Source organism: Patiria miniata, unplaced genomic scaffold (genome assembly GCF_015706575.1).
Source record: "Patiria miniata isolate m_02_andy unplaced genomic scaffold, ASM1570657v1 HiC_scaffold_3, whole genome shotgun sequence".
NCBI classification, from domain to species: domain Eukaryota; kingdom Metazoa; phylum Echinodermata; class Asteroidea; order Valvatida; family Asterinidae; genus Patiria; species Patiria miniata.
In genome coordinates, this window is record NW_024037069.1 from 16,492,804 (window position 1) to 16,518,812 (window position 26,009).

Here is a 26,009-nt window from a genome sequence, read left to right on the forward strand (position 1 = left end):
ATATATTGAGCAGTTGTCAAAGATGATCACTTAATTGTTTTGTCTTGTGACAAATTGCTTTGCGTGATGTTTCTGTTGTTGGAACAAAATTGTAGGATTGAATTTGACACAGAATATACTGGTGTCTTGTGCATCCTTTCCACAGGGGTGTGAAATCTTAGCTTTTGAGCTGATTTTAGCTTTTTTTTTTTTTTTTGGATTTCAGCTTTTCCCCCTCACTTGCTGTGTACAAAAGTATAGGAGATTTCCAAAGTACAGCTTGTTTACACCTTTTTCCAGCTGTTTTCAGCTATTTTTATCAGTGGTTACTTACATCCCTGTTTCCACCAAAAATGTAAGGAAAATATTCAGAGGACATCACATCTTTGATGGCAACAATGTAACGCAGCCCTCTTTTGTTAGCTCCGTGATCTTAATAACTGTCAAAATAAAGATGCCGAATGCTTAAATGGTTTATACGTGTAGCTCAAGTGCATGGCACCTTTGCTTGTTAAGATTAAGCAGTTGTGACACAGATTGTAAAATCTTTGGTTCGAAATTAATCCACTTAAAAGGTTCTCTTCTTTTTATGAAACAGCTGTGAGATGTGGAAAGATTTGTGAGGTATTAAAAACCTGAGTTTCCTCTTTTGGATTGAAGACAGCATTTTATTAACCGAAGAAAACCACACCCAGCGATCCGAGTCACTGTACTGTACCCCTCACGTCAATCGAATGAAGGATGTGAAGTTTACTCGTTTAAACGTTTAAATGAAGAAAAACATTTTAAATCCGTTTACAACTTTTCCCATGACTTCCCGCTACTTTGTGAAGCGCTTTGAGACCCTTGTTATTATACAAATAACGAATGTTTGTGAGTGCGATGGTAAGAATAATTTCATGAGGTGACAGATTGAATGTTCTATTCCACGAGGCGAAGCCGAGTGGAATAGAACATTCAATCTGTCACCGAATGAAATTATTCTTTCCATCGCACGAACGTAAAACATTCGTTATTTGTTTTATACAACACCTGAATAAATTCTCGTCATTTGATTGGTAAATTATAAACTACAATTTGCTTTGATTTTAAAGATGTTGAACTACCCCTTCACGAAAATGTTTGAACCCAACGCTGTAAGGCTGGCTCTTTGGAACAATACGCGCTACGCTGAACGCGCACACCAGCATGCATTTTGCACGCAAATACCGGGTCATGGAACAAGCGCAAAGTGAAACGGTATAACGCATGGGTATAACGCATGGTCGCACCGTGCATTATACCGAATAATAATATGTCACATGATCTACAATTCACCAATCAGATGACGGGGATTTATTCAGGTGTTGTATAAAAAGCGCTATATAAGCACCACGTTATTTTGACTTATTATGTCAATCGTTGATTTATTATGTCAATCACGTCGGTACGTCTGTGTCAGCTTTTGTGAAATGGCTTAACATTTCAACGTTTCAACGGTATTTAAAATTATTTGCTAATATCCCATCCCCATATACACCACTCGAGTACGCACATACACGACCGCTGCCGATAACAAAAATCACCATCTTTACTTGGTACCGGTACTTGGTAGTTGGTACTTGGTTGGTTCTTCTCCTAAGGACTTCCACAAGGGAGTATAACTAGGAGGCCAGAAACACCGGGGCAAACCCCTTCTCTTAGCGATGAGTGTTATTGGGTTCTTTTACGTGCGTTAGGCCTTAAATCCGAAGGACGAAGCCACTGTTGCCTCTGAAACACCAGGGCATGAGTCCGGTGTTCTTAACCGCTAGGCCATGACACTCCACATTACATTGAATCCTGGAGAATTGGGAAATAATTAGTGCTGATATGTGATATCCGGGCAGACATGTTACATCATCATAAACCATTTACAGACATGTTACATCATAATCAACCATTTAAAGTGGGTGTGATGTATGAAAGGTCATTGACCGTGTATCAACTGCAATTTTTTTAGCCCCTCCAGTGCCCTATGTTTCCTACCTCCATGGTTCATTGTAATTTACTTGTGAAGAAAGCAAGGTCAATCTTAGATCAAGTATTTCGCGACCGAAATACCTGTTCATAACGGCCCACGCTTACTTTTGCATTAGGTTTTTGCTAGTTCTTGGATCTTCATTGTTCCGACGTCGATTCATTTTGTTTTAACATCAACCAATTCCAAAACAAAAACATTCACGTTTTCACATTTTCTTTGGAAATGTTCAGACACGTATTTTTGCTAACCTATATGTACCTTTCAGCAGACTTATCTTCTTTTTTTTTACAAAGAACAATCTCAGTAATCTATTATTCCAGAATTTGCTGCCCAAGAAAAGAAAAAAAAATAAAGATAGAATATTCACCTGATATGTGTATTTAAAATTGAGACAATAATTTATTAGACAATGGAAATATTCCGTAGTATTTGGACATGGGAACGAATTTTTACTACCAAAACTAAGTGCAGTCGTTGTGTAATCATTTACGCAAGATAATTCTTAATTGGAGGATGTGGTGAACGACCGACCATTCTTTTAGCACCCCTGCCTTTCCGCCTAACCTGCAAGCAATCTCTTTTATGATCATCGCTGTCTTGTTTTCCTCATTTTATTGCACAACCAACAAACCTTGCCCGCAGTATTGTTTCGAGATTTGTTTATGTACTTTCCTACTCAGCCGGGATCATTGGTGCGATGTTTATACCTGGCAGCGCGCCGTAAACACCGCCGAGGGGCCCTAAAGGAGCAAAGCCGCCCGCCAATCACGGAAGGAGGTCAGGGGAAATAAACAGTCGAAACTTGGCCCCCCGTGTCAGCCAGCCGACCCAATACATTTCACACGTTATACCTACCTGGATGTGGTCGTGCGCAAGCAAGTGATTACTTAACCACATGCTCTACTCCGCATTGCAAGTTCCTTGCCTACAAGATTACTAGTTCACCTAGGAGTGGTATAAGTACAGACGTCCATTTTGCAAGAGACGTGTTTTCTTGGGTCATTGTGGTTCACGGTTTCTCCATCGTAACAAAAATGGAGTTTAGAGTCGTCTGCTTCGTTTCGTTACTGGTGGTTCTCGTAGTGAGAAGTGGGAAGTGTCAGACTATGGACTTCGATGAGGCAGGGCAAGCTGCAGTGGTGGAGGACAACTCATCGAAGACTGGAACCGAGGAGCCGATAGGCAGCGACAGCAATAGCAGCACGGCAACTAACTCACCTGGTGGAGTTGAAGATGGCTCAAAGGTAACTTACCTCTGTTCTGTTATTAAAGATCATCCACCATCGGTAACTAAAAGTTTTTTGGGTTTTTTTTCATGGCGGGGTTGTGAGGTATAATAGCCTATAAGTGCAAGGAATAAGGATATAGTAATATTTTGTTTGCAAATAAGTTTTATATTGTAAGGCCAAAAAAAAAAGTTTCCGGTTTCTGGTATGCGCGCGCGTCGCCGTAGCCATGCGCGTCGGCAAAATGAAAAAGTTTTTTTTTTCAATGAAAGATGATGTCTCAAAACCGCCAAACTCACTGGTTTGACTGGAATCCTGCTGCTGCACAATTATAGCGTTTTTTAGATGGGGTTATGATCGAGAATAAGCTTTATGTGGCCTCTCTGGACTCCCATATATTTTCACTAAGTTTAGTCGGGCACCATTTGCAGTCATCAGCCGACATTTGAAGCAAAAAAGTCAGGGAAAAAAAAAAAAGCCGCGTCGCCGCACCACTTTTTGGACAAGCTCCATACCAGAAACCGGAGACTTTTTTTGGGGGGGGGGGCCTAATAGGCTACTTTTTTCTGCATTTAGCTTCATTATATTAGAAAGATGTGGTTACCTTATTGTGCGTAATTATGTGAGATATTCGTTATTCGTTATACATACATGAAGGCCCTGTGTGAATGTTTTGATGTAAATTGTAGGCTTAATGGCCAGCACGTACGAACTACACCCCCCCCCCTTCATGCCCCTCCCCTTCAAGCGGCGAATCCCGGTTTTTGGTTTACGGGTTGGGGGCAATTTTTTTCAGAAAACAAAAGTGGCCCAAGTTATTTTTCTTCAAACGGGAGTGGTATTACTACTACTAGCGCTTAGTGAATGCTTTAAAAAGGGAATATTGCTGGATACTCCACTCACAGTCCCCCACCACCACCAGCCTGACCAGAACGGGAAAACTGCTGTATCTCCCCCCCCCCCCCCCCCCCCCCCCCCCGTTGTGTATATTTTTGGGAGAGTCTGTACCATAGGTCCCCCCCCCCCTTTTTAATACACTTTTCAGTAGTTATATTAGGCCAAAAAAAAAAGTCTCCGGTTTCTGGTATGCGCGCGCGTCGCCGTAGCCATGCGCGTCGGCAAAATGAATAAGTTTTTTTTTTCAATGAAAGATGATGCCTCAAAACCGCCAAACTCACTGGTTTGACTGGAATTCTGCTGCTGCGCAATTTCAACGTGTTTTAAGATGGGGTTATGATCGAGAATAAGCTTTATGTGGCCTGTCTCGACTCCCATATATTTGCACTAAGTTTAGTCGGGCACCATTTGCAGTCACCAGCCGACATTTGAAGCAAAAAAGTCAGGTAAAAAAAAAAAAAAGTCAGGTAAAAAAAAAAAAGTCAGGTAAAAAAAAAAAAAAAGCCGCGTCGCCGCACCACTTTTTGGACAAGCTCCATACCAGAAACCGGAGACTTTTTTTTTTGGCCTTATACCCTCTGCCTTTATTTTTGTAATAACATTTTGTAATAATTTTTGCCTTGTAAAAGTAAATAGTTATTGCACATTTAATATGTCAATGTTATGGGATATTTAAATTGTTTTTATTTAGTTGCTGTATATTTTTATTTTTTTGTCCAACGTAGGTTGCTACAACGGATTCATTCGCCACAAGAACCAACACAACAGAAGATACAACCACTCTGCAAACTGCCTCTGCAGTGGGAACCACGGGCGAAGCGGCTGAGCTCACGGCTATATCCACAACATCCACTCGCTATGCTGATGTGACCACGAGTTCAGTTCCATCCACTATCGTGGAGGACGTATCCACGGATTCAAATACTTCAGCCGCCACGACTGCAGACTTATCCACAAATTCAACTACTCTATCCACCGATGACTTCACCGTCAACAGAACGGTCTTGTCAACAACCCAAGCATCCACCACTGCTGAGACAACTACTCGTCAGACAACTACTACAGGTCCGCAAACAACAGGTGAGTTAAGTCTGGCCCCAGACTTTTTTTCACTTTACTTTCCAAATGATCAATGGACGAACCACACAATACACACCAATCATCAGTCCTGAGATGTACCATGGAGGATTGACCTTTCTCCACGGCCTTGTATACTAGGGTATCATCACTGGAAACAGAACTGATATTTTTAGCGAAAAATTAACAATTTTCGATAAAGACACACAAAATTAAACAGTTGTAAAATAAATTATGATCCTTTCTCGAGGCTTTTGCAACGTTAATGTGGGTTGTTGTTTCCACTTGTTTGTACTGTTTAGGTATGAATTATTGTTGTGTAATCCGAATAAACACTCGTGGATAAACATCTGCGAAGTCTGTCTGGTATAATGACATGCAACTTGAGCAGGAACCTAACCCCAATTTCCTTTATCCTACCCCACGAACTCGGCTTGATAATTATCTTTTATCTACAAGACTAATTAGTAATTGTTGATGTAAAACTTTTTTTACCGGCAGGTGCATATTGGCAATGGGTGTACTAAACTTTGGAGCTTTCATGTTTTCGTGGCCAGACTAGGTGTGAAAATTATGTGCTAAAAGCGTTTTTAAAGTTGTGCGCTGATTGAAAGGAAAAGATTGCCAAAGTTGCTTTTACAATTACAAACCATACTTCATACGTACACTGATACACTGATCATTCCATAATGATAAGTCATGCAGTCCACGGTTTCTTTTAGAGGTGTTAATTGCGATGAATTATCTCCCACTAAGAAGATTATATAACAATGGCTATCCACGATGTGCAAGATCGCTGGCCTGCGGTTTTACCTTCGGTATGTCAGCAGTATGTAAAAATCACACCAGTTGTGCAACAGAAAAGCCGAAGGCGTTTAGGCGTGTTTTTCTCTCGTTTGGTTTTGAGTGGGCGTAAGAGATAACGGAGCTATGGTGTTTCAAATGATGTGACAAGTGGAGCATTGGTTATTATGTTACCCGGAATAACTAGAAAATCCTTGACGTGGGGCCGGTACCAAATACCGTGAAATGCTTCCGCCTGAAATGGTATCTTTCGGAAGAAAACAAGCACTGAAGGTGCGCGCATTCGGGAATTCAGTTTATGAGGTCCAAAAATTGTCCATGTTTTTTCCCCCTGTTTTCTCAGAATGTATATGGCAGCTACTGAGATACTTACGATTTGGAGCAATTTTGTTGCTGCAAAACGAAAGGAAAAATGCACAAAAAGCAAATGATTCGATGTACTTTTAATACTTATACGGCGGTCAATCACGTTAGCGGGCATGTACCATTTTTCATGCATGGATTTACACGTGTGACCTTGATTCTAATCTTACCCAGTCCATAGAGCAAGGTATGCCCAGTCACACTTCGGTTTTGGGTTTGGTTTTTATCATCCGAAATACAACGACTTTTTTGGAGAAAAAGAATTGGAAAAAAAACTGTCTCACATGTTCTTTCGACAAACGGTTTCTTGGCTTTTAGCAGTAGAACTTGGCTTTTTAGCAATTTAACTATCTTAAAGGGTTTTTTTGGGTGGAACTTCTTCTCTTAAAGTTCGTGTAGGGCCTATACGTGCTTTTTGGGTGTGGCACCTTGAAAAATAGATTTCCAAATTGAGTCGATACTTTTCTTGCATTACATTAGTTATTAGCTTTCCAGTGAGACATCGCACGGAAAAAAATCGGCCCATGGCACGTAATCGATTAATTAATTTCAACTTTTGAATTAAGAGCGGGACGCTCCTAATTTTGTTCTGTGTGTGTTCAATTTCTAAACTGGAGCGCGCCATATAAAACCGATTTTTAAAACTGTACAAAGGCCTGCAAAAACAAACAACTTTAGTGTTACGCAAACATGAATGTTTACCGACCTAAATCAAACTTTTACGGAGTTATACAAAGTCACAGCCTTGTTTTCGATACCCGTTCCTTGCTATATGATATAGAACCTACATGTACCACTATTCTGTGCAACTGTTGTGGCAACTAAAGAACAGACCCTATACATGTACATGTATCTGCGTCACGTTGTCAAGGTTAATGCTATCAACCTTGTAAAAGAAGCGTGATATATGGGGTTTCGTTTAACCCCAAATTACGAGTTAATTTGTCGGTCAAGTTCACGCGAGTTGACCTATGCACGGCTGTCGATGAGTCTAGTGGTACATCGACTGATGGTTCAGAGTCTGTAAAAGCATGATACAAAGAAACTGAAAGGGAAAGTCAAGTTGTGGGTTTTTTTCTAAATGGGGATCGGGGAATAAGTGGACACGGCTAAATTGCTCAAGCATTTGAACTCAGTTTCTTAATTAATGGATTGTCCTAGCTAAAATACGATGCTTTTTGAAAAGTGATAGAAATTCTTATTTAGAAGTGGCAGGCGCGCTCTATCATGGAAATCAAAAGGGGATTTTGTTTACCCCCATAAACAGGGGGACCGGAACTTTAATTGCTCAGAAAAATTCACGTTTCAACTTTGGAATATGCCAGGGGAAAATCGATGTGAAGGCATACAGTGTTTCGCACGCTGCTACTGAGCGGAGCTGAATTGAAGACGTTCGCTAAAGTTTTAAAGGGCCTAAACGTAAAGGCTCAGTAGACCTGCGGGTGATTGGTGCTTACAAATTAAGGTGCATACAACACACACAAAACTTTGATACTTAGATTTTTGTTGTTGGTGCCTTGCGAAAACCAACCGATTTTTAAAGCACAGTGACGCAGAAAGAGAGCAGAAACTGTATAGGCCTATACATATAATTTGTTTTCAGTTTTTAAGTTAAAGCCTTTTCTTTTTGCTGCGTTTCAAGTATCAGATCTGACTTGCAAAAATAGCAAACAAAATCGATATGTTTAATGTTCAAACAACTCGCACAAGAAAACTGTATGCTGGATATACTATACAATTGTTCATGGATTTTTGTTCTTTCGTTGTTTTTTTCAGTGGAGCCCTGTTTATTCGACAATGGAGGTTGTTCCGATATCTGTTTACCCATCGTGGACGGAGGCTACGAGTGTGAATGTTTCGAGGGATTTATTCTTGGAGAAGACGGCAAAACATGTGAAGGTAATGTGTTCACACGACTCTAAAAACAAACAACTCGCAATGCATGTATTTTTCCCCTCTTATTTGGCTCTTTTATACATTTTAATAACAAACTGAAAAGTCTTAATTCATGCCGACAAATTGAAATTTAATGACACTGTCTCGATGTCTTCAGTAGATCGATTGTATTCAGCTGGCGTCTGTGAGGTGTGTTAATACAGGATGGGTAAAAAAGACGAAACCCAAATGTTGGGACCATTGTTTTAGTGAAGTTCTGCATGAAGCACTTTCAAAATCTAGGATGTGAAAGGAAAGCCCCATTCATAAGCTTTCTTTTAGTACAAGAATCATTCAAATCACTCATGTACTTTTCAAGTTACGGAACTTTAAACACAACTGCCGTTTTAAGGTTCTGTCCACGGATCACAAAAAAAGTTCAGTGTTTTTTTCAGCAAAACGAAAACAAATCACGTAGGGATGTGTGTGAATTGTTTTCGTTTTGCTGAAAGAACGCAAACCTTTATTGTGATCTGTGGACAGAACTTTAAAACGGTGGTTGTGTTTAAAATTCCGTAACTTGAAAAGTACCTGAGTGATTTGAATGATTCTTGTACTAAAGGAAAGCGTTTGAATTGGGCTTTCATGTCCTAGATTTTGAAAATGCTACATGCAGAACTTCACTAAAACAATTGTCTCGATATTTGGGTTTCGTTTTTTTTTACTCACCCTGTAGACTTATTAAGGCGGAGTTTGAGGGCAGTGGTTTTCGATCCTTGGATAGGCCTGAGTAAACATTTTTGCGCGTTCAATGTTAATGATAAATTTAAACGAAGAAGACACAACGAAGGTCTATTGAAGTTGCAAAATTACAACTTGGTCAAGAAATTATAACACATGGGTTTGCAGTTTGTATGCTGAACTGGTATGAATTCCGTTTACGCTTGCTTCCATCCTGACTGACTTTAGGAAATATACAGGGTGGATAAAAAAAAACCCACCGAAACCGTGATACTATTGCTTTTGGAACAGAAGAAGGGCACGTGTGAATCAAAGGGAGATATCTCTGTTAGGGTCGAATCTCCTCTTTAAAATGACACCCTGATCGTGTCATTACATTCACGGTTGACTGAGCAGTGACCAATTTTATGAAAGGGTCTATTTAGAGACATGCGCCACTTTTCATGGTGAAATCTCTTTCCCCCACCTGCCTTGGCAACCATAGCCTTTCACTCTGTGACAATTGACACAACAAAAACCACAATTGAAAAGTGGCGCAATTCTCTAAATAGACCCTTCATAGAATTGGTCACTGCTCAGTCAACTGTGGATGTAATGACATGAACAGGGTGTCATTTTAAAGAGGAGATTCAACCCTAACAGAGGATATTTCCCTTTGATTCACATGTGCCCTTCGTCTGCTCCAATTAGCAATACTATCGCGGTTTCGGGTTTTTTTTTATCCACCCTGTATATACATGTCTATTATATGGTCCGTTTTTGAGATTCGTTCAACAGAATATACCTGTTTCGGAAACCTGTTGTAAGCAATTTTTTCTATTCAGAATATTTCCCTTTATATCCCCGGGATGATATAGATAAAGACGAGTGCTTGGACAACCCATGTGATTCCACGCAGGAGTGCTTCAACATAATTGGCACCTACTTTTGCTTCTGTTCGGAGGGCTATCTGGAGTTGGACGACGGCTACTGCGAAGGTATGGGAGACCGTTGAGACGCTTGATGACAATCACGCCCGTCCTTTTCTATTGTTTGCATCATTTCTGAACAGGCGCACATGAGCTTAAACATGATGTAAACCAAGGGTGTCAATCGCTTCTCAAAAGTGGGGACATACCTTGATGAGCACTAATGCGAGCGCGAAGCCCTAACGGCGTGGGGTTCGGGGATTTAGGGGCCCCGAAAACATTTTGGATTCTAGACGCTCTGTGGTGCGATCCGAGGCAATTTCTGACCACTAAAACCAATTTCTTTGAGCAAAAGATCATCTTTTAAACATCATTTTCGAGTTTGGAGTCATTGAATCGGCTATTCTGAGTTATTGGCTCATTAAAGTAGGCTACAATTTGTATTTGGGGACGAAAAAAGTGGGGGGACAAACGATATGATATATTTTTAAAGTGTGGGGGACACACCCCCCCCCCGTCCCCCACCGATTGACGCCCATGATGTAAACAACTGAAAAGGAACAGTGTATTTGCTGCCACCAAGTGTGCAGTGTGTTCCTAAAGCGCCCATGCATGCAGTGGACTTGGGCAACTGCAGAATTTTTGGAATCGATTTCGATTCCTTTCGGGAGTCGCAATCCCATTCGGAATCGATTTCAAATTTATTCCATATGGGGGGGGGGAAACTCAAAATATCACAGATGAGCTATAATATGACTTGATTACTATCAAATCCCTCTTTTGAAATATGATTTTACTTCATAAACTTTATTTTAAAGCACCTCGAATCTGTTCTTTGGTGGACTGAAATTGTTACTGCGGGGAATCGATTCCCCTTAAAGTGGAGTGGTGTTTAATTTGTTATCAGATTTTTAACCATTTCATGCTGTTCAGGCCGTCTAAGGTTTTTTTTGCTGCATTCTAGTAAAAATGAGCAAAACAATATGAGATCCTAGGCAAGACATTGAAAATTATTGTGAAACCAAACAAAAACATTACACACTGCAGCAACAGGACAATTGCACTACATGTATATAATATAGGTCTTGCTAAAATTCCTGCCATTTTAATCTAACAACTCGATTTTGTGTTAAAGCTTTAATTACGGAGTTCTTAGTGCACCGAATCAATGTTTCAAATATTTCCAAAATATCAATTAATCCTGCACTTGAAATTATCGATGAACTGATAGCCCTAGACCTTTTCAAGAATGATGAATGTAATATTGCGTCATTTGTTCTTCTTTTCTTTTAAGATATCAACGAGTGTCTTATTGAGGGGCCGTGCGGCGCCAATGCTGGCTGTAGAAACGTGCCCGGGTCGTATGACTGTCTCTGTTTCCCTGGCTTCATATCAACACGAGGGGGCGTATGCGAAGGTCAGTGCCGTTGTCAACAAAATTTGGTCCGGATTTGAAATACATAGAAATGCAAATTGTATAAATTGAAGCGAATAGAGCACAAGCGTGATGAATGCGATTATTTACATACAACCGTGGTATGCCGAAATGTTTTCCTTTTCATCCTAGCTATAATTTCCAATTTAGATATGAACTTGATCAGATGTTCCAATTCCCGAGTTCGGTTGGTCATGCTAAGATTTTCACCCCAGTTCGTTTTACATTTATTTTCTGAAAGTGTATATTGGAAGAGTTGATTTAAATGATGGATGGAGGGGAGTCGGGGCCCGAGGACCAAATTTTTGAAATTGAATTGTTTTCGAAAATGTTGTAAATGTTTTAAATTATTTTCAAGTATAGCCTGCCTTTCAATTATTTAAACCAGTAAGCGCCACCGTTTTTTGAGCTGTATAGGCCTATAGATCCGCGACACCAGTTGAAAAACATACAAGACATATTTGGAACGAGCACCTTTAACAAAAGAAAAACATGAATTATGACATTGACACTATACAATGTTGTACAGGGTGAGTAAAAAAAGCCAAATATCGGGACTATTGTTTTATTGAAGTTCTGCATGTAGCACTTTCAAAATCTAGGATATGTAAGTCCAATTCATAAGCTTTCTTTTAGTAAAATAATCATTCAAAATCACTCATGTACTTTTCAAGTTACGGAATTTTAAACACAACCACCGTTGTAAGGTTCTGTCCACGGATCACACAAAAGGTGAGCGTTCTTTCAACAAAACGAAAACAATTCACACACATCCCTACGTGAATTCTTTTCGTTTTGCTGAAAGAACACTGAACTTTTTTGGTTGTGTTTAAAATTCCGTAACTTGAAAAGTACATGAGTGATTTGAATGATTATTGTACGAAAAGAAAGCTTATGAATTGGGCTTTCATAGCCGAGATTTTGATAGGGCTACATGCAGAACTTCACTAAAATAATGGTCCGAACATTAGGGTTTCGTTGTGTTTTTTTACTCACCCTGTACCGTTGTTTTCTTTCTTTGCAGACGTCAATGAGTGTGAGTTTCCCGCGCTATGGCAGGCGCGATGCGGGCTCAATTCTAACTGCATCAACACACCTGGTTCCTATGACTGTGGTTGCGTTGACGGCTACACTCGAATCCCCCTACTCGGTTGTCAAGGTATAAGACCCGCCCAATCCTTTTACACAAAGTACATGTTTTTTTTCTGAAATTTGTCTTTTCTGACTTTGGAATGTTTCAACTGTTATTATGTATTTTCCCGGAAGGGCACATAGGAAAGTCATTGTAGGAAAGTCGTTGTTATGGGATCCAATGTAAAAATAAAAGCAGAAAAACTCATTATTTGCAGAAAAAATAACAGATATAATTATGACTAGTGGTTTTCTTTTAAATGTTGTTCTTTGTTAATGATTATTCCAAATATAATAAGCATTTAAAAAAAGGAACATCTGAAACAATGAAGTTGACTTGGGTGGATTTGAAACTGCCACCTCCAGAACACCGTCATGTGTCGCTGCGTGATTCCTGGTCACATGGCACATGTGTATGAATTTCATGGTTTCTGAATAATGTTCCGTTGTAAGAGATTATTGGTTTTAAGGGGGTCACAAGTTATTGTAGGTATATCAGTTTTTCGTTATGATGTATTTGACCTTTTTATATCAACTGTTTGAAACTGTTGTTTTGAAATAACTGTTGGAGCACAATTTATGCGTATCCTGAAAATATAATTTGTGTCGTACAGACTGTTTTATCGTTCCAATTATCAGTCAAAATATCACTTGTCTAAGTCCTCAAAATTATCAACATTATCGTGTTTTTTCCTTCGTTTTTGTGGCAGATATCGACGAGTGCAGTTTGTCTGATAGTGTCTGTGACGGTGAGGGCGCTGCTTGCATCAACACAGAGGGTAGCTTTAGATGTGATTGTGACGTGGGCTACGAACGTTCCGCTGATGGAAACAATTGCAAAGGTGACGATTTGAACAGCATTTATTGAGAAAAAAAACGTGTTTTTGTTCAGCGTATTTTCACGAAAGAAAGAAAATCTTAGTTTTTTTTAATATTGTTTTCGTCTTTATGTTGATATGTCTACTTATCTATCAATCGGTTGGTTTTAATTTCATGCTGAGTGATTCCTTTCAAATTACAGTCGACTCTCGTTAAAACGAGCACGGTTTAGACGAGATTTCGGTTAAGACTAGCATATTTCGTCAGTCCCAACCGAAGTGTGCACATTATAGTCCCACGGACCTCGTATTTACGAGAGTCGACTGTATGTGAATTGTTTTCGTTTTGCTGAAATAATTAATAAGTTACTTTTTTGTGATCCGTGGACGAAACTGCAAAACCGTGGTTGTGTTAATAATTCCGTAACTTTAAAAGTACATGAGTGATTTGAATGATTCTTTTACTAAAAGAAAGCTTATGAATTGGGCGTTCATATCCTAGATTTTGAAAGTGCTGCATGCAAACTTCACTAAAACAATAGTACCGACGTTGGGGTGTTTTTTACTCACCCTGTATTTAGACCAATGTTATCATTTACATCTCCTCGATACAAAATGTCATCATAATTAAACACTTCGATCTTTTTAGGCCTATTTGTTTTCTTTCTTTTCCAGACATTAATGAGTGCGAAGCCAGCGAGTTGGGCCCTTGCCCTCAGGAGTCCGTCTGCCAGAACCTTCGTGGGTCATACTTCTGCCAGTGCCCGTCTGGGTTTGTCGGGGATGGTTTTACATGTGAAGGTCCGTTAAAAGCACCTGTTAATCCACAATGTTATTGTCATTAATGGAGATTTGTTGTCGATGTTGACTGGAAAATATAAGGGTTTTTTTTCCGAAAAAGAAACTTGATCGACATATAGGCCTAATTATGCGTTTTTCATTGGGACAGGATTTTTCGGTCAGTCCTATCACACTAAAGAAAGTAGTATAGGACTATTTGTGGTTGAGCTTATAGTTTTTCAACTTATACATGTATGTACATGTACGACTTTTAATATCACAATTTTCTTGTTAATTTAAAGTGTCGTAAACAGAGCAACTTCAAATCGACAATTATTTTGCAGCCAGTCATAATTAAAGTCAACAAATTCTTTTTTTATATTCAACGCTCATTTGTTATCTTTTTGAAACACTCCTTAGTCCTTCTGATACGAGGTCCCCGTTTTTGCTTTTTATTTCAGATGTGGACGAATGCGAGATGGAGATAGCTGACTGCCACGAGCTGGCTAGATGCGGCAATCTGATTGGCTCTTACTTCTGCCAGTGCCGTACTGGTTACCATGGCGACGGGCGAAATTGTTTCGGTATTGACATTTTTCCGTTCAAAGGGTCCATGCAATGTAATTTTGTTTTTTACCTTTGTGTCCCATTTAAACCTATTTTTCAATTTTCGTTTAGCCATTTTCAAGGTTTTGGGGTGCCTTTTTGGTTTTATGCTAATGCAAATTTCCATATTCATGAGAAAAAGTTAGATGTCATTCCAGGCAGAAACCTCAATGTTACAGATATTTCAGCACCAACAGTTGCAAGAATTTGGATATTTCTCTGTCGTAAATTTTCTTTTCTGTGGTGATTTGTTGTGTTGTGTTGTGTCAGTACATACTAAATGCCAGTAAGCCAATGAGTAAATAGTTCTCACAACGGTGTTTCAATAAGCAGATTTCTGGGTTCACAATTTGAAGAGAACGGTGTCTTCCTGAAATGATATCACAGCAACAGCGCCCTCAGTTATCCGGAAAAAACATGAACAATTTGAAATGTTTAAAGAAATGCACTTTTAGAAAAGAGAGTTTCTCATTTAATCTGAAGATGCCGACGAATGTGTTCTTGGCAATGGAGGCTGCGCCCAGATATGCCTCAACACGAGAGGGAGCTTTAGGTGTGAGTGCGGCGCCGGATACACCATGGCGCCCAACGGCCTGGACTGCTTAGGTAAATCGATTTCAGTCAATCGATTTAATCGATAAACCAACTGGAACGATAGAAGCCCATTGCAAAGACAATGTGGAATTGATGAATCGATTTCAGTCAATCGATTTAATCGATAAATCAACCGGAACGATCGAAGCTTCGATAAATCGATAAATCAACTGGAACGATCGAAGCCCATTGCAAAGACAATGTGGAATTGATGAATCAATTTCAGTCAATCGATTTAATCGATAAATCAACCAGAACGATCGAGGCTCATTGGAAAGCAGTATTGAATTGAATAGATTGATAAATAAATACGGAAAAACTGTCACAAAAGACAATGATCTAATTAGAAAGATACAGCGTAATAACATTGCCCAATAATTTTTATGTGAGTTATACAGGGCGAGTCATAATAAGCGAAACCAAAATGTCAGGAATATTGTTTTAGTGAAGTTCTGCATGTTGCACTTTCAAAATCTAGGATATGAAAGGCCAATTCATAAGCTTTCTTTTAGTTCAAGAATCATTCAAATCACTCACATGTACTTTTCAAGTTACGGAATTATAAAACAATGGTCACGTCATTTTGGTTTCGTTTTTTTTAATCACCCTGTAGTCCCGGTATATTTTCGTAAGCGAATTTCGAAGTTTAAATGATAAAGTTGTAAATTTGCTTCATTCGTAACATCCCGAACATTTCTCACCAGGATCTTTTATTGGAATAGTAATATGATTTTCGAATAACTTGAAAAGGTATTCAGAATTCCAAAATGAAACTGAAGGTTGAAGTTGTTGACCTCGTTTCTGGTTTATCTTCAGATATTGACGAGTGTTTGGAAGACCACATGTGCATGCAGCATTGCGAGAACACGATCGGCTCCTTCCAGTGTTACTGTGATGCCGGATACCAGTTGCATAACGATGACGTCACTTGCGTTGGTAGGTCGTTCATTTGCTGACTACCTAATATTTTGAACATTGAATTGTGGTTGGTCGGTAACTTTTCCTATATCCATGGTAATATCAACTTCATTGCCTTCGTGTATCATTGCCATTAGTATATTGTAATACCAACTTCATTGGCAAATGTATTCGGAGACATAAAACAGATTTTATAACACCCAAGTAAATCCTTGTCATTTGATTGGAGGGTTGTAGGTCACGCGGCATTCATTTATCAAACCGTTGCACGGCCTACGGCATAACCGTACATGTTTGGTTCCATTCACCGTGCATTTTAGTCCCATCCCTTTTGATCTATATTAGGCCTACACGACGCGCGCACGCTAAGACGCGCTATTTAGACCATATCATGCGTTTTAGCAGTACAGAACTTGCCTTTGAAGTGGATAAATTATGCAGTTGCCCTGATTAGTTTTTTGCATTGTTTTAAGAACTTACAATGTTAATTTCAAACCTTTGTTAGCCTTGAACAAGCTGGAAAAAAGTGGTGGATATGATACAATTTGTGAGTTTTGTTTGTTCTTAAAGTTTTATCCTCCAATAGAATGACAAAGATCTACTTGGATGTTATATCAAACAAATAATGAATGTTTTGCATTCGTGCAATGGTGAGAATATTTTCATTCGTTGAAAGATTGAATGCTCCATTCAACGAGGCGAACATTGAATCTTTCAACTCATGAAAATATTCTCACCATTGCACTCATAAACATTCATTATTTGTATACTATTGCACCTTAAAGGAAAAAGCATGACGGCATTCACTTTATTAAGACCAAGCTTAATATACGGTACAGACAAATGTCAGGGGAAAACAAAGACACGCATACAATGGGAAATTGTACAATTGGGTATTCAGGGGCTGCATTTTTTTAACATAACTTAACAAGAAGAGCATACTCGAACCAAAGTGTTCTTAGAAAAAAAAGAGTCTGTCAAGCAAAAATTGATGTGACACATGTATAGCTTCCAATCCCGCCTTATACATTTTATCCGCCGATGAAAACTTTCGCAAAAACGAAATATGTTCAAAGATCAGGTTACTCTTTTAATTCCTAAGAGTGAAATTAGGGACTAGACGTTTTACAGTGAAAATCACTCTTATTTTCGAAGAACCACTTCAGTCGAAGCTCGAGTGAAAACTCGATCTTTACGATTGAAGAAATTTCACTCTAAAACGTCTAGTCCCTTAGTTTCCGACTGTGGGAGTGAATCTTCACTCGAATGGAGTGAATTTTCACTCTTTGGAATTTAGAGGTTAGAAAGGTCACATATTTAAATGAGTGCCATCTTGGTAGCACAATTTGAATTGGATTTAGTTTCTTTTTTTCCTCTATTACACTTTTCCCTTCGTGCAGACATGGATGAATGTAAACTGAGTAATGGCGGTTGCGAGGAGTTGTGCGTTAACACCCAGGGGTCCTATTACTGCCAATGTGGACCCACAAGATACTTCGCTACTAATAGCACCACGCACTGCCGAGGTCAGCTACATTTTGATTATTTCTTGTACTAAATAAATTATGCTTAATTAATATCGGAATAATTCAGCTTGAAACCTTCATATTGCTGTCTGAAAAAAATATTACATTTTTAAAATTGTGGAAGGAAAAAGTGGGCAATATTATCCTACCTAATAATTGGCATGGAATCACCTTAATTGTTGGTTACTAATTGAAATATATTTTTTCTTCAACTTTTCTACCAAAAACGATAGCTATTTGATATTTTGCCCAACGTTGAGTAACAATTGCATGATACTTTTCAGGGCGTAATATAGTCGCACTACAACAAGAACAATGAATTTGCGGGAAAGTTTTCCGACACGGAACTATCAAAGGAACAGAAAACGAGATGAGGCCTTTCAAATTTTATGAGAGACAGGAAAATAAGATTTACTCAAAATAACCCTGTTTATTTAACAGTGAAACTTTTCCAATAAGAACTTGACGTTCACCGGCGAATGTGTCTCTTTAATGCCAAGATTTCATCTCTTTTTTCATAGATATTGCATCTTGTGAGGAAAAGAACGGTGCGTGTGCCCAGTTGTGTCGGCTGGACCAGCGGGGCATCGTGTGCGACTGCACGGTCGGCTTTGTGCTACATGAGAACGGTCGAGACTGTGTCGGTATGTTGGCCTTAACGGGCTTAAACTTGGTATAGCTCGACTTAGAAGTCGTATATTTTCATTAATCTGTATAAAAAAGTATTACGTCATGTACATTGATAGTATTTCCAGCATATTATACATGCCACCTATGGGTTGTCACCAAAGTTTTGAAAGTAAAACGCTAATTTTCCGTTATAAATATCATATTTTCGCTTGCGCAGTTCGATTAGTGAAAATCCAAGCATACCCTTTCGTTGTTTTTGTACTTCTTTACTTCATTTTCAGGTTTTTTTTTTTTACTTTTGTTCTAATTCATGAATGTTTTGATATTGCAGACATGAACGAGTGTAGCGATGCGAATGGTGGCTGCGAGCAGCTGTGTAGGAATCTCGATGGCGGTTACCAGTGCGAGTGTCGTGAAGGGTACCAGGTTAGCCCGCAGAACAGCTACAGGTGCGAAGGTAAGAACAAGGATTTTTTTTTAAATTTAGTGCTTTAATTTGTCGATTTGTAGTCTTTTAGATCTAGAAATGATAGAGAGCATTTTTATTCGTATGATTTCTTTGCATTTTGTGTAAACTTGAACTGGCCACAAAAAAGGCCTGATAAGACTTACAATTTGTCATATCCGCAAAATGAATACATGTATCTTCCTCATAAAATATTCCCCCAATATAGCCCTATAATCTTATTTTACCTACTGCAGTTATAAACGGTTTTATTAGTGGTTACTTTCTGTATTCTATAATGTAATACATGTTCATTGTGTGGTAAAAAAAATTTGGCATTGTAAAGTGGGACGCTTGTCATTTCATTCATATGAAAAATAGCATCAAAATATGAAAAAAAAATTAAAGATTTTTTTCTGATATATAGTAAGAATGTTTTTCATTTTTTGTGTAACTTCCTCAACAGCCACGTGCGAACCGGCATGCCGTAACTATGGCATCTGCGCCGGGCCCAACCGCTGTGTGTGCCCCGCTGGATACGGAGGGGAAACCTGCACGCGTAAGTACCTGTTCCGTCATTTACTACACTGTAACAGCTATATCATTTCATCCAGGCAGTGGCTAGCAACTTGTTACACTGCAGTCATTACAACAAGAAATGTAAGAAGATTGACACTAGTGCCGTCCAAACAAAACGTCGTTAAATATAATGTCAACAAAAACGTCTTACACACTCTCTTTCAAAATGTGAAATACCGATGAAGATTAAAAAACATTGTTTCCAACGTGATTCATTTTTTTTCCTCGCAACGAAGTTAATTTTGACCATACACTCTAAGAAAAGCCGTTAATTTTTATGAATGTAACAATATATTATTGTTCATATTCAGCAACCTGTAATCCTCCATGCTCACACGGCGGAACCTGCATGCGATGGAACCGCTGTATGTGTGCTCCGGGCTACAGCGGCATAGGCTGCCAGAAAGGTAAGTCCCATGGCTGACAATGCCCACGCATTAATGTAAGCAGCCGTCCGCCATTTTGGGTGTACGAGTACGACCAAACGAGTACATGTAGTTAACCAGCCAACCGATCCCGTTAGCTCGGTGGTCGAGTGGTAAGACGTTGAAGTGGCAAGCCCCTTCGGCGACAGTGTTGATGCATATTTTTCATCTCATGTCCATCCCTGCACTGTCCTTGGCTTGTTCTGCTCTTTTTTGATCCTTTTATTCTGTCTTATTCTAATTTATGATTTGTATATTATTCGGTTCTTATACTGTACTTTTAATACTGTTTTGTTTCTGAGATGTATCTGCCTGAATTAAGTATTAAAGTATTAATAACCGCAGAACGTGATGTTTGGGGGAGCCAAGATGGCAGATTGTTTGCTTCAAGATGCATTGGTCAACGAGCGTCTTCACGTCTTCATTATTAACCCTGCATAACGCATTACAGTCGAACACCTTTATAACAATTAAGGTCCTTGGGACTTAATTTTTTATAATTTTGTAGCCAACTGTGAGTTGCCATGCCAGAACGGAGGGAACTGCATCGGTCCTAACGAGTGCCAATGTCCATCTAATTACGTGGGTGACCAGTGCCAAACGCGTGAGTACGGTGTCGTTTACTAAAAGATAAAAAAAAAAAAAAAAACTCAGTTTCCCAAAAATCAGAAGCCACCCTAAGTTGCAATAGTAAACATATTTTAAAAATCTATTCTACATATTTTATACATCTCTGGTGCTATTTCTGTAGGGATATATAAAACGTATGCCGTACAGTTGTACGGCATTGTTTGATCCTCAAAAGTCAATCACTAGACATCCACTCATAAGTAAAGTAAAATCTCTTAAACTGAATTAATAGTGACAAATGCATTTCTTCGTAACTGTTACGAGTACATCTCACCTGTAATTCGTCGTGTAATTAACTTAGGACAGACTTGACTTTATCTCAGGTTTTCCGTTGGTTAAAACTAGCCTCCAGAATTACTTATATACTTACACGGCGTTTTGAAACAACTCGGCGTATCCAAATATAATCATATGGCAATCCTAGAAATCCTGGATTACAAATAGGCTTAACCTTACCCTTATACTTCATTTTCAGAAGTAAAGCAGTTTGGGGTTTTTTTAAAGGGAGAAAATTGAACGTACTAGCAATGTAGGTAATTTTAATAAAGTATTGATCGGCTTTGTTATATGCAAGCGATCATGACGTCATTCGTGCACTACTTTTCCTCCCACTAATTCCCCCAGCATCCTGCGAGCCTGAATGTTTGAACGGAGGCTCCTGCGTCGATGTCAATTACTGTATCTGCCCGCCGAATTACCGCGGAGCCCGCTGTCAAATCGGTAAGTTATATCACTCCGCTTTGCTTAGGGTGTGATTTTATAATCGCCATTGGTTTTCAGTGCGATACATTCGGGGGTTTTTGGCTGCGATGGTTGACAAGCTATGGATAGCTATCATTGCCCAACAAGGTCAATAAATTAAAACAAAAATCCAAATTATGTTTAAAAGAACACTAGCAATTATTAAAAATAGCGAAATACTGCAGAAACTGTTAAAACTAAATGTGATGGTTCCACATTAAATACTGAACGTGCCAAAGATGCAATGTTTGGCAAAAGTTGTTGCAAGCAGAGGTTGAATGTTATTTCTTGATCTATGTTTTAAAAAAAATATATATTGCTTTCTATTTTTATGCATATACCTTGGCACAAAAGCATCACCTTCAAAACATGACCGTCAAAGCCAAAGTCTTTTCATAAATTCTTCAGAAAAAAGTGGACTCATAAAAATCATATCAATATTCCTTATGCGTTTTGTTGGCTTCGTTCGAAGTTTGTTAGATTGTTGCTAACTACCCCGCTTTTATTTTGGTTCCTCCCCTCAGAACTCAAGAGGTGTAGCCTGCCGTGCCTGAATGGCGGTCGGTGCGTGGGCAACAACAAATGCAAATGCCTGCTGAACTACGACGGCGCCCGCTGCCAAACACGTGAGCTTAAAAACACAATCCAGAACCCAATTTAATGGATCTGCTATGCAGATTGCTTAGCAAATCTTTGTGGCAAGTCAAAAATAAGTTGAGAACCATGCAGTCACGTGTAATATACATTGCACTGCACTTAACTGGTAACCATGTTTATGCTGAGCAAATATTTTCTACGCTTAGCTAAAAATCTCTGCATACAGTTCCATGAAACTGGCCCCTTGACTTTCGGTCAGTTTATTTTTAAAAGTTGAAGAAAAATAGGATTCCACCGTTTCAGTTTCTATCGTAACACCGGGATAAAAGCCAGTTGATTTAAGGGGAATGGGGACAACAGTAAACGTAGGCCTATTTCTCGTTTTTGTGTCATTATTAACTAGCTTAAAATGTTCTGCGATAGTGTTATGGTATCATGTTAGATAGTACTCGAATGATTTTAATATGATATGCACGTCCATGTTTAACTATATATCGACTATTTTCAACAATAGCTTTCAGCGAAAAGTTACTAAAAACACGTTTGGTACACCGTATAAGGCAAATTTTTGAAGTACTTGTTTAGTTATAGCAGTGATTTCGGACAATTAAAAGTTTAAATGGACGTATTGCCACCATAAACGACAAAGTCTTGTTTAATTGCAGTAGACGTTATCAAATCCACACCATGTATTTTTTCAATGAGTAAACTATTCTCAATGAGTAAAGTCTACATCTAATCTAATGAACTCTTTTTCAATTTTAACATTTGCCATTTTGGTATTATTTTGGAAAGATGGGTTACAATATTCACTCCCGACTTCGGTACTTTTTTTCTTTTTTTTTGGCAGTTAGGCAGACCAAGTGTCGTCCAACATGTCAGCAGGGTGGAATCTGTTTCCCTGGCAACGTATGCAGATGCCCCGAGGGTACGGGCGGATTACATTGTGAGAAAAGGTGAGAGACATATATAAATATAATACATGTAGCAAAGTATCCTAATGACAGATGCCAGGATATTGCAATGCCAGATAACTTGCAAGTGAGAGGTATAAATATTTAAAGTAGCAAAGTACCTGTAGGGGCAGATGCCCCGAGGGTATGGGTGGATTTCACTGACAGATTATGGGTGACACTGCAAAGTATACGCCGTGATATCAGACTTCAAAGAATTCATTTCTCGAATATTTCATTTTAATGCCGAATGTAATTTTAAACATTCACCTCATGCGTTTCGTCCTCAGGACCTGTCCATTGGAGACTTACATAGAGTCCATGGTACGGGGAGTCAGGAAACGCGTCCAGGAGGAAGTCACCAAGCCCTGCGGCCTATTCGGCTGGAGAACCTGCACCACGCTAGAGTGAGTTTCGCTCCACCGTTGATTATTTTTCTCTGCAATCAAGTAAAGTCGCTTTCAATAATAAAGAGTGCTTACTGGATTAAGCACGTAATATACAATCACCAATCACCAAAAAAAAGGTACATTCTTTGATATCTGGGATATCTGTTTTCTGTTCCCAGGAATGCGATCTTTATTTTGTGGAATACTTTCGGTCTAAGAAAAAAAGATGAAGGGGAGACCAAGAGAGACGCTTGGTGGCTGCAAAATACACTGGTCCTTTTCAATTGTTTACGTCATAGTTAAGCTAATGTGCGCATGTTCAAAATGACGTAAGGAATAGAAAAGGAAATGCATGTTTGCTGCCATCATACGTCTCACAGTCTCTTATTGCAGCTGTGATAACATAAGATGAAATTGGTAAAAACGTTTACGCTGAGTCATAGAACTATGTACCTCTATCTAGGAAAACATGATTCAATTTGGATTTTAAACTTGTCCCATTTTAAAACAACTAGCTTAAGTTTTAGTCTTCTTTCTTTGTTTTTGTTTTTGTATAGGTATGTGCAGAGGTATGTGTATGTCACCCAGTACCTTACTGGCTACCGTGTGGCGTGCTCAAAGTGAGCCAACGCGAGGTCTCGCGTCGTTGCTTGGCCGGCTTGACATCGATAAAGGGTCAACGGTTTCATAGTTTAACCTGTAACCAATGCATACAAATTATATTTTGTAAAACTAACAGCCTGGAAATTTGGGATCTCAGATTTTGCTTGTGTTCTATAGATGACTTTCTAGTTAAGATCGAAGACGAGGCTCCCGGTGCTAGGACATTGATGACCAATAGTCTTTTTTTAATCCTTTAATCCTACAGAAAACACTGAGACCCTTGATATGGATATTCTAATATGAAATTTCGTCAAAGGACTAACAGAGGCGAGGTTTCATGTCTTTAATTTAGCCCCACCTCAAATTATATCAATCATTACTGGACCGAGCCCAGTCTAATGTGGCTTTCGGCAACCCGGGATTCCCGGGTTCGAATTCATGAGCACCCCACTTAGATAATGGCTTCTCAATCGGTTAACGATTATGTTCGCACATACGGCGGCAGTGCATGGTTTGTTCTTGATCATATCATGGAGCCTTTATTTTATAGCTCCATGATCATACAGTCAGGCTATCCTCAATGTGTGTGTGTCGTTGTCCAGAGCCACCCGCCTCCCATCAGAATTTGGGCTAGGTCCAGTAATGTTGAATGAATTTCTTTGACCTTGCCCTTGAAAATGAGAATGAATCTGTACACTTTGAGATTTAAATGGTATACAATGTAGTTAGGAGGCCGGTTCAGTACGTATGATAGTTCTTGAATTTGTTTTATTCGAAAGCTAAAACAGTGAGAAGTGAAGCAACCAAAGTTTTATTCCCAAAACTGTGTTCCGTCTCTGTCATTTTATCGTGGTTTTTTTTTTATGTAAGGGGAGAGCAGTTTGGGAGGGGGTGGTTTAGACATATAGAATTGTTGAAAAAAAGGATTAAGTACTTCAAAATCCACAAAACTACTAGTGTTACTGCAGAAATTGCATATCCGATCATGGCTTTTGCCTTCGTTATTTTAACAAATCGCCTGAACGGTTTTATCATTATTTTATGAACTACTTTTAATGTTAATATGTATAATCTTCATTAACTTCTACGAAACGGTGACGAAAATTGCCATCAATCCAGTGAATAAATGTACATTGCACATGAGAACGATGAAGATACCTTTTGTTTTTGATTTTATATCTTTTACCAGTGCATTACTTAATATATTAGGGGCCATTGCCGGCGCAGAGGACGAAGGCGGCTCTGGACAAAGAGGTGACATTTACATTGCTATTTTGGTACATATTTGCATCTCGAAAACCTCGTGTGGTAAGATGCACACACACGCGTTAATGCTATATAAATCAGCTACACAACTCGCGTGCTGTGCATTGGACAGAAGGCCCACGTATTGCGAGTCTAGCGCTAAAGCTATTGCCGAGCCCAGCTGTTCCGCTACAGTATATCTATTTCAAAAGCCACGATCTGTTTGTATTTTAAAAGAAGCAATTTATAACAAATGAGGTTCGAGGGTTGACGCTTAATTGAACATTGCGCGGATAAATAATGTTATTAAGTGGATCGCGGCTTGGACGCGTCACAGTCGCAATTCATTCGTTCGTTAGTTGTACTACTACTTATACAGCTAGGTGAGTAAAAAAAAAAAGGAGGTGACTAAAAAAGAAAGTGACCGAATTAGATTTTTTTTTTTTTACAATTAACGGCTCGCTCCATTTTGTATAGATACAGTACATGTTATTGGCCAGTCACTGTAAAAATGTCACGAAATTTTCACACTCTTTTCCCACGGATCACAAAAAGGTTAGTGTAAGTCCAAAAAAAATTTACCGGTAAGTTTTCTTTTAGCAAAGTGAAACAATTCACATACCTCCCTATTGTGTGAATTATTTTCGTTTTGCTGAAAGAACATCTCTTTTTGTGATCCGTGGACAGAACTTTAAAACAGGGTTTTGTGTTCAAAAGTCCGTAACTTGATAAGTACATCTTGTACATGTACTTAAAGTTGCCGCTAATTGGGCTTTCATATCCTAGATTTGGTATTAAAGTGTTATACATGCAGAACTTCATGAAATAATTGGTCCTGCCATTTGGGTTTCCTGGATTTTTTTACTGACCCCGTATGACGCGTCGTAAACGTCACAAAATACGTCTGTTGTGAAACATGGAACATGTTCCCAGTCTAGATTGAATTTCAAAGTCATGACAAAGCCGCGAGGTCATGGCCAGGCTTCCGTATTGCATATCACGTACCAGTGCATGTACTTGCAGTCTACACACGCTACATGATTGTATATAGATGTGTACATGACTATGTGTAACAAATACAGAGGGTTCAGT

The 26,009-nt window shown here is 39.0% G+C and overlaps 1 protein-coding gene across 1 annotated transcript; it reads left to right on the forward strand.

Annotated features, from left to right (window-relative positions):
* Positions 1-2,772: 2,772 nt before the first annotated feature.
* Positions 2,773-24,829, forward strand: LOC119736511 (fibrillin-1-like; the record flags this gene model as incomplete). The annotated part of the gene is made up of 22 exons (XM_038210527.1): positions 2,773-3,225; positions 4,830-5,184; positions 8,125-8,247; positions 9,822-9,941; positions 11,167-11,289; positions 12,332-12,466; positions 13,149-13,280; positions 13,932-14,057; positions 14,498-14,620; positions 15,126-15,248; positions 16,053-16,172; positions 17,555-17,680; positions 18,202-18,324; positions 18,642-18,767; positions 19,222-19,314; positions 19,646-19,741; positions 20,268-20,363; positions 21,014-21,109; positions 21,655-21,756; positions 22,578-22,683; positions 22,971-23,087; positions 23,627-24,829. Coding segments are annotated over 22 exons (3,081 nt in total), but the record flags the coding sequence as incomplete, so codon positions are not given.
* Between the last annotated feature and the right edge of the window lie 1,180 nt (positions 24,830-26,009).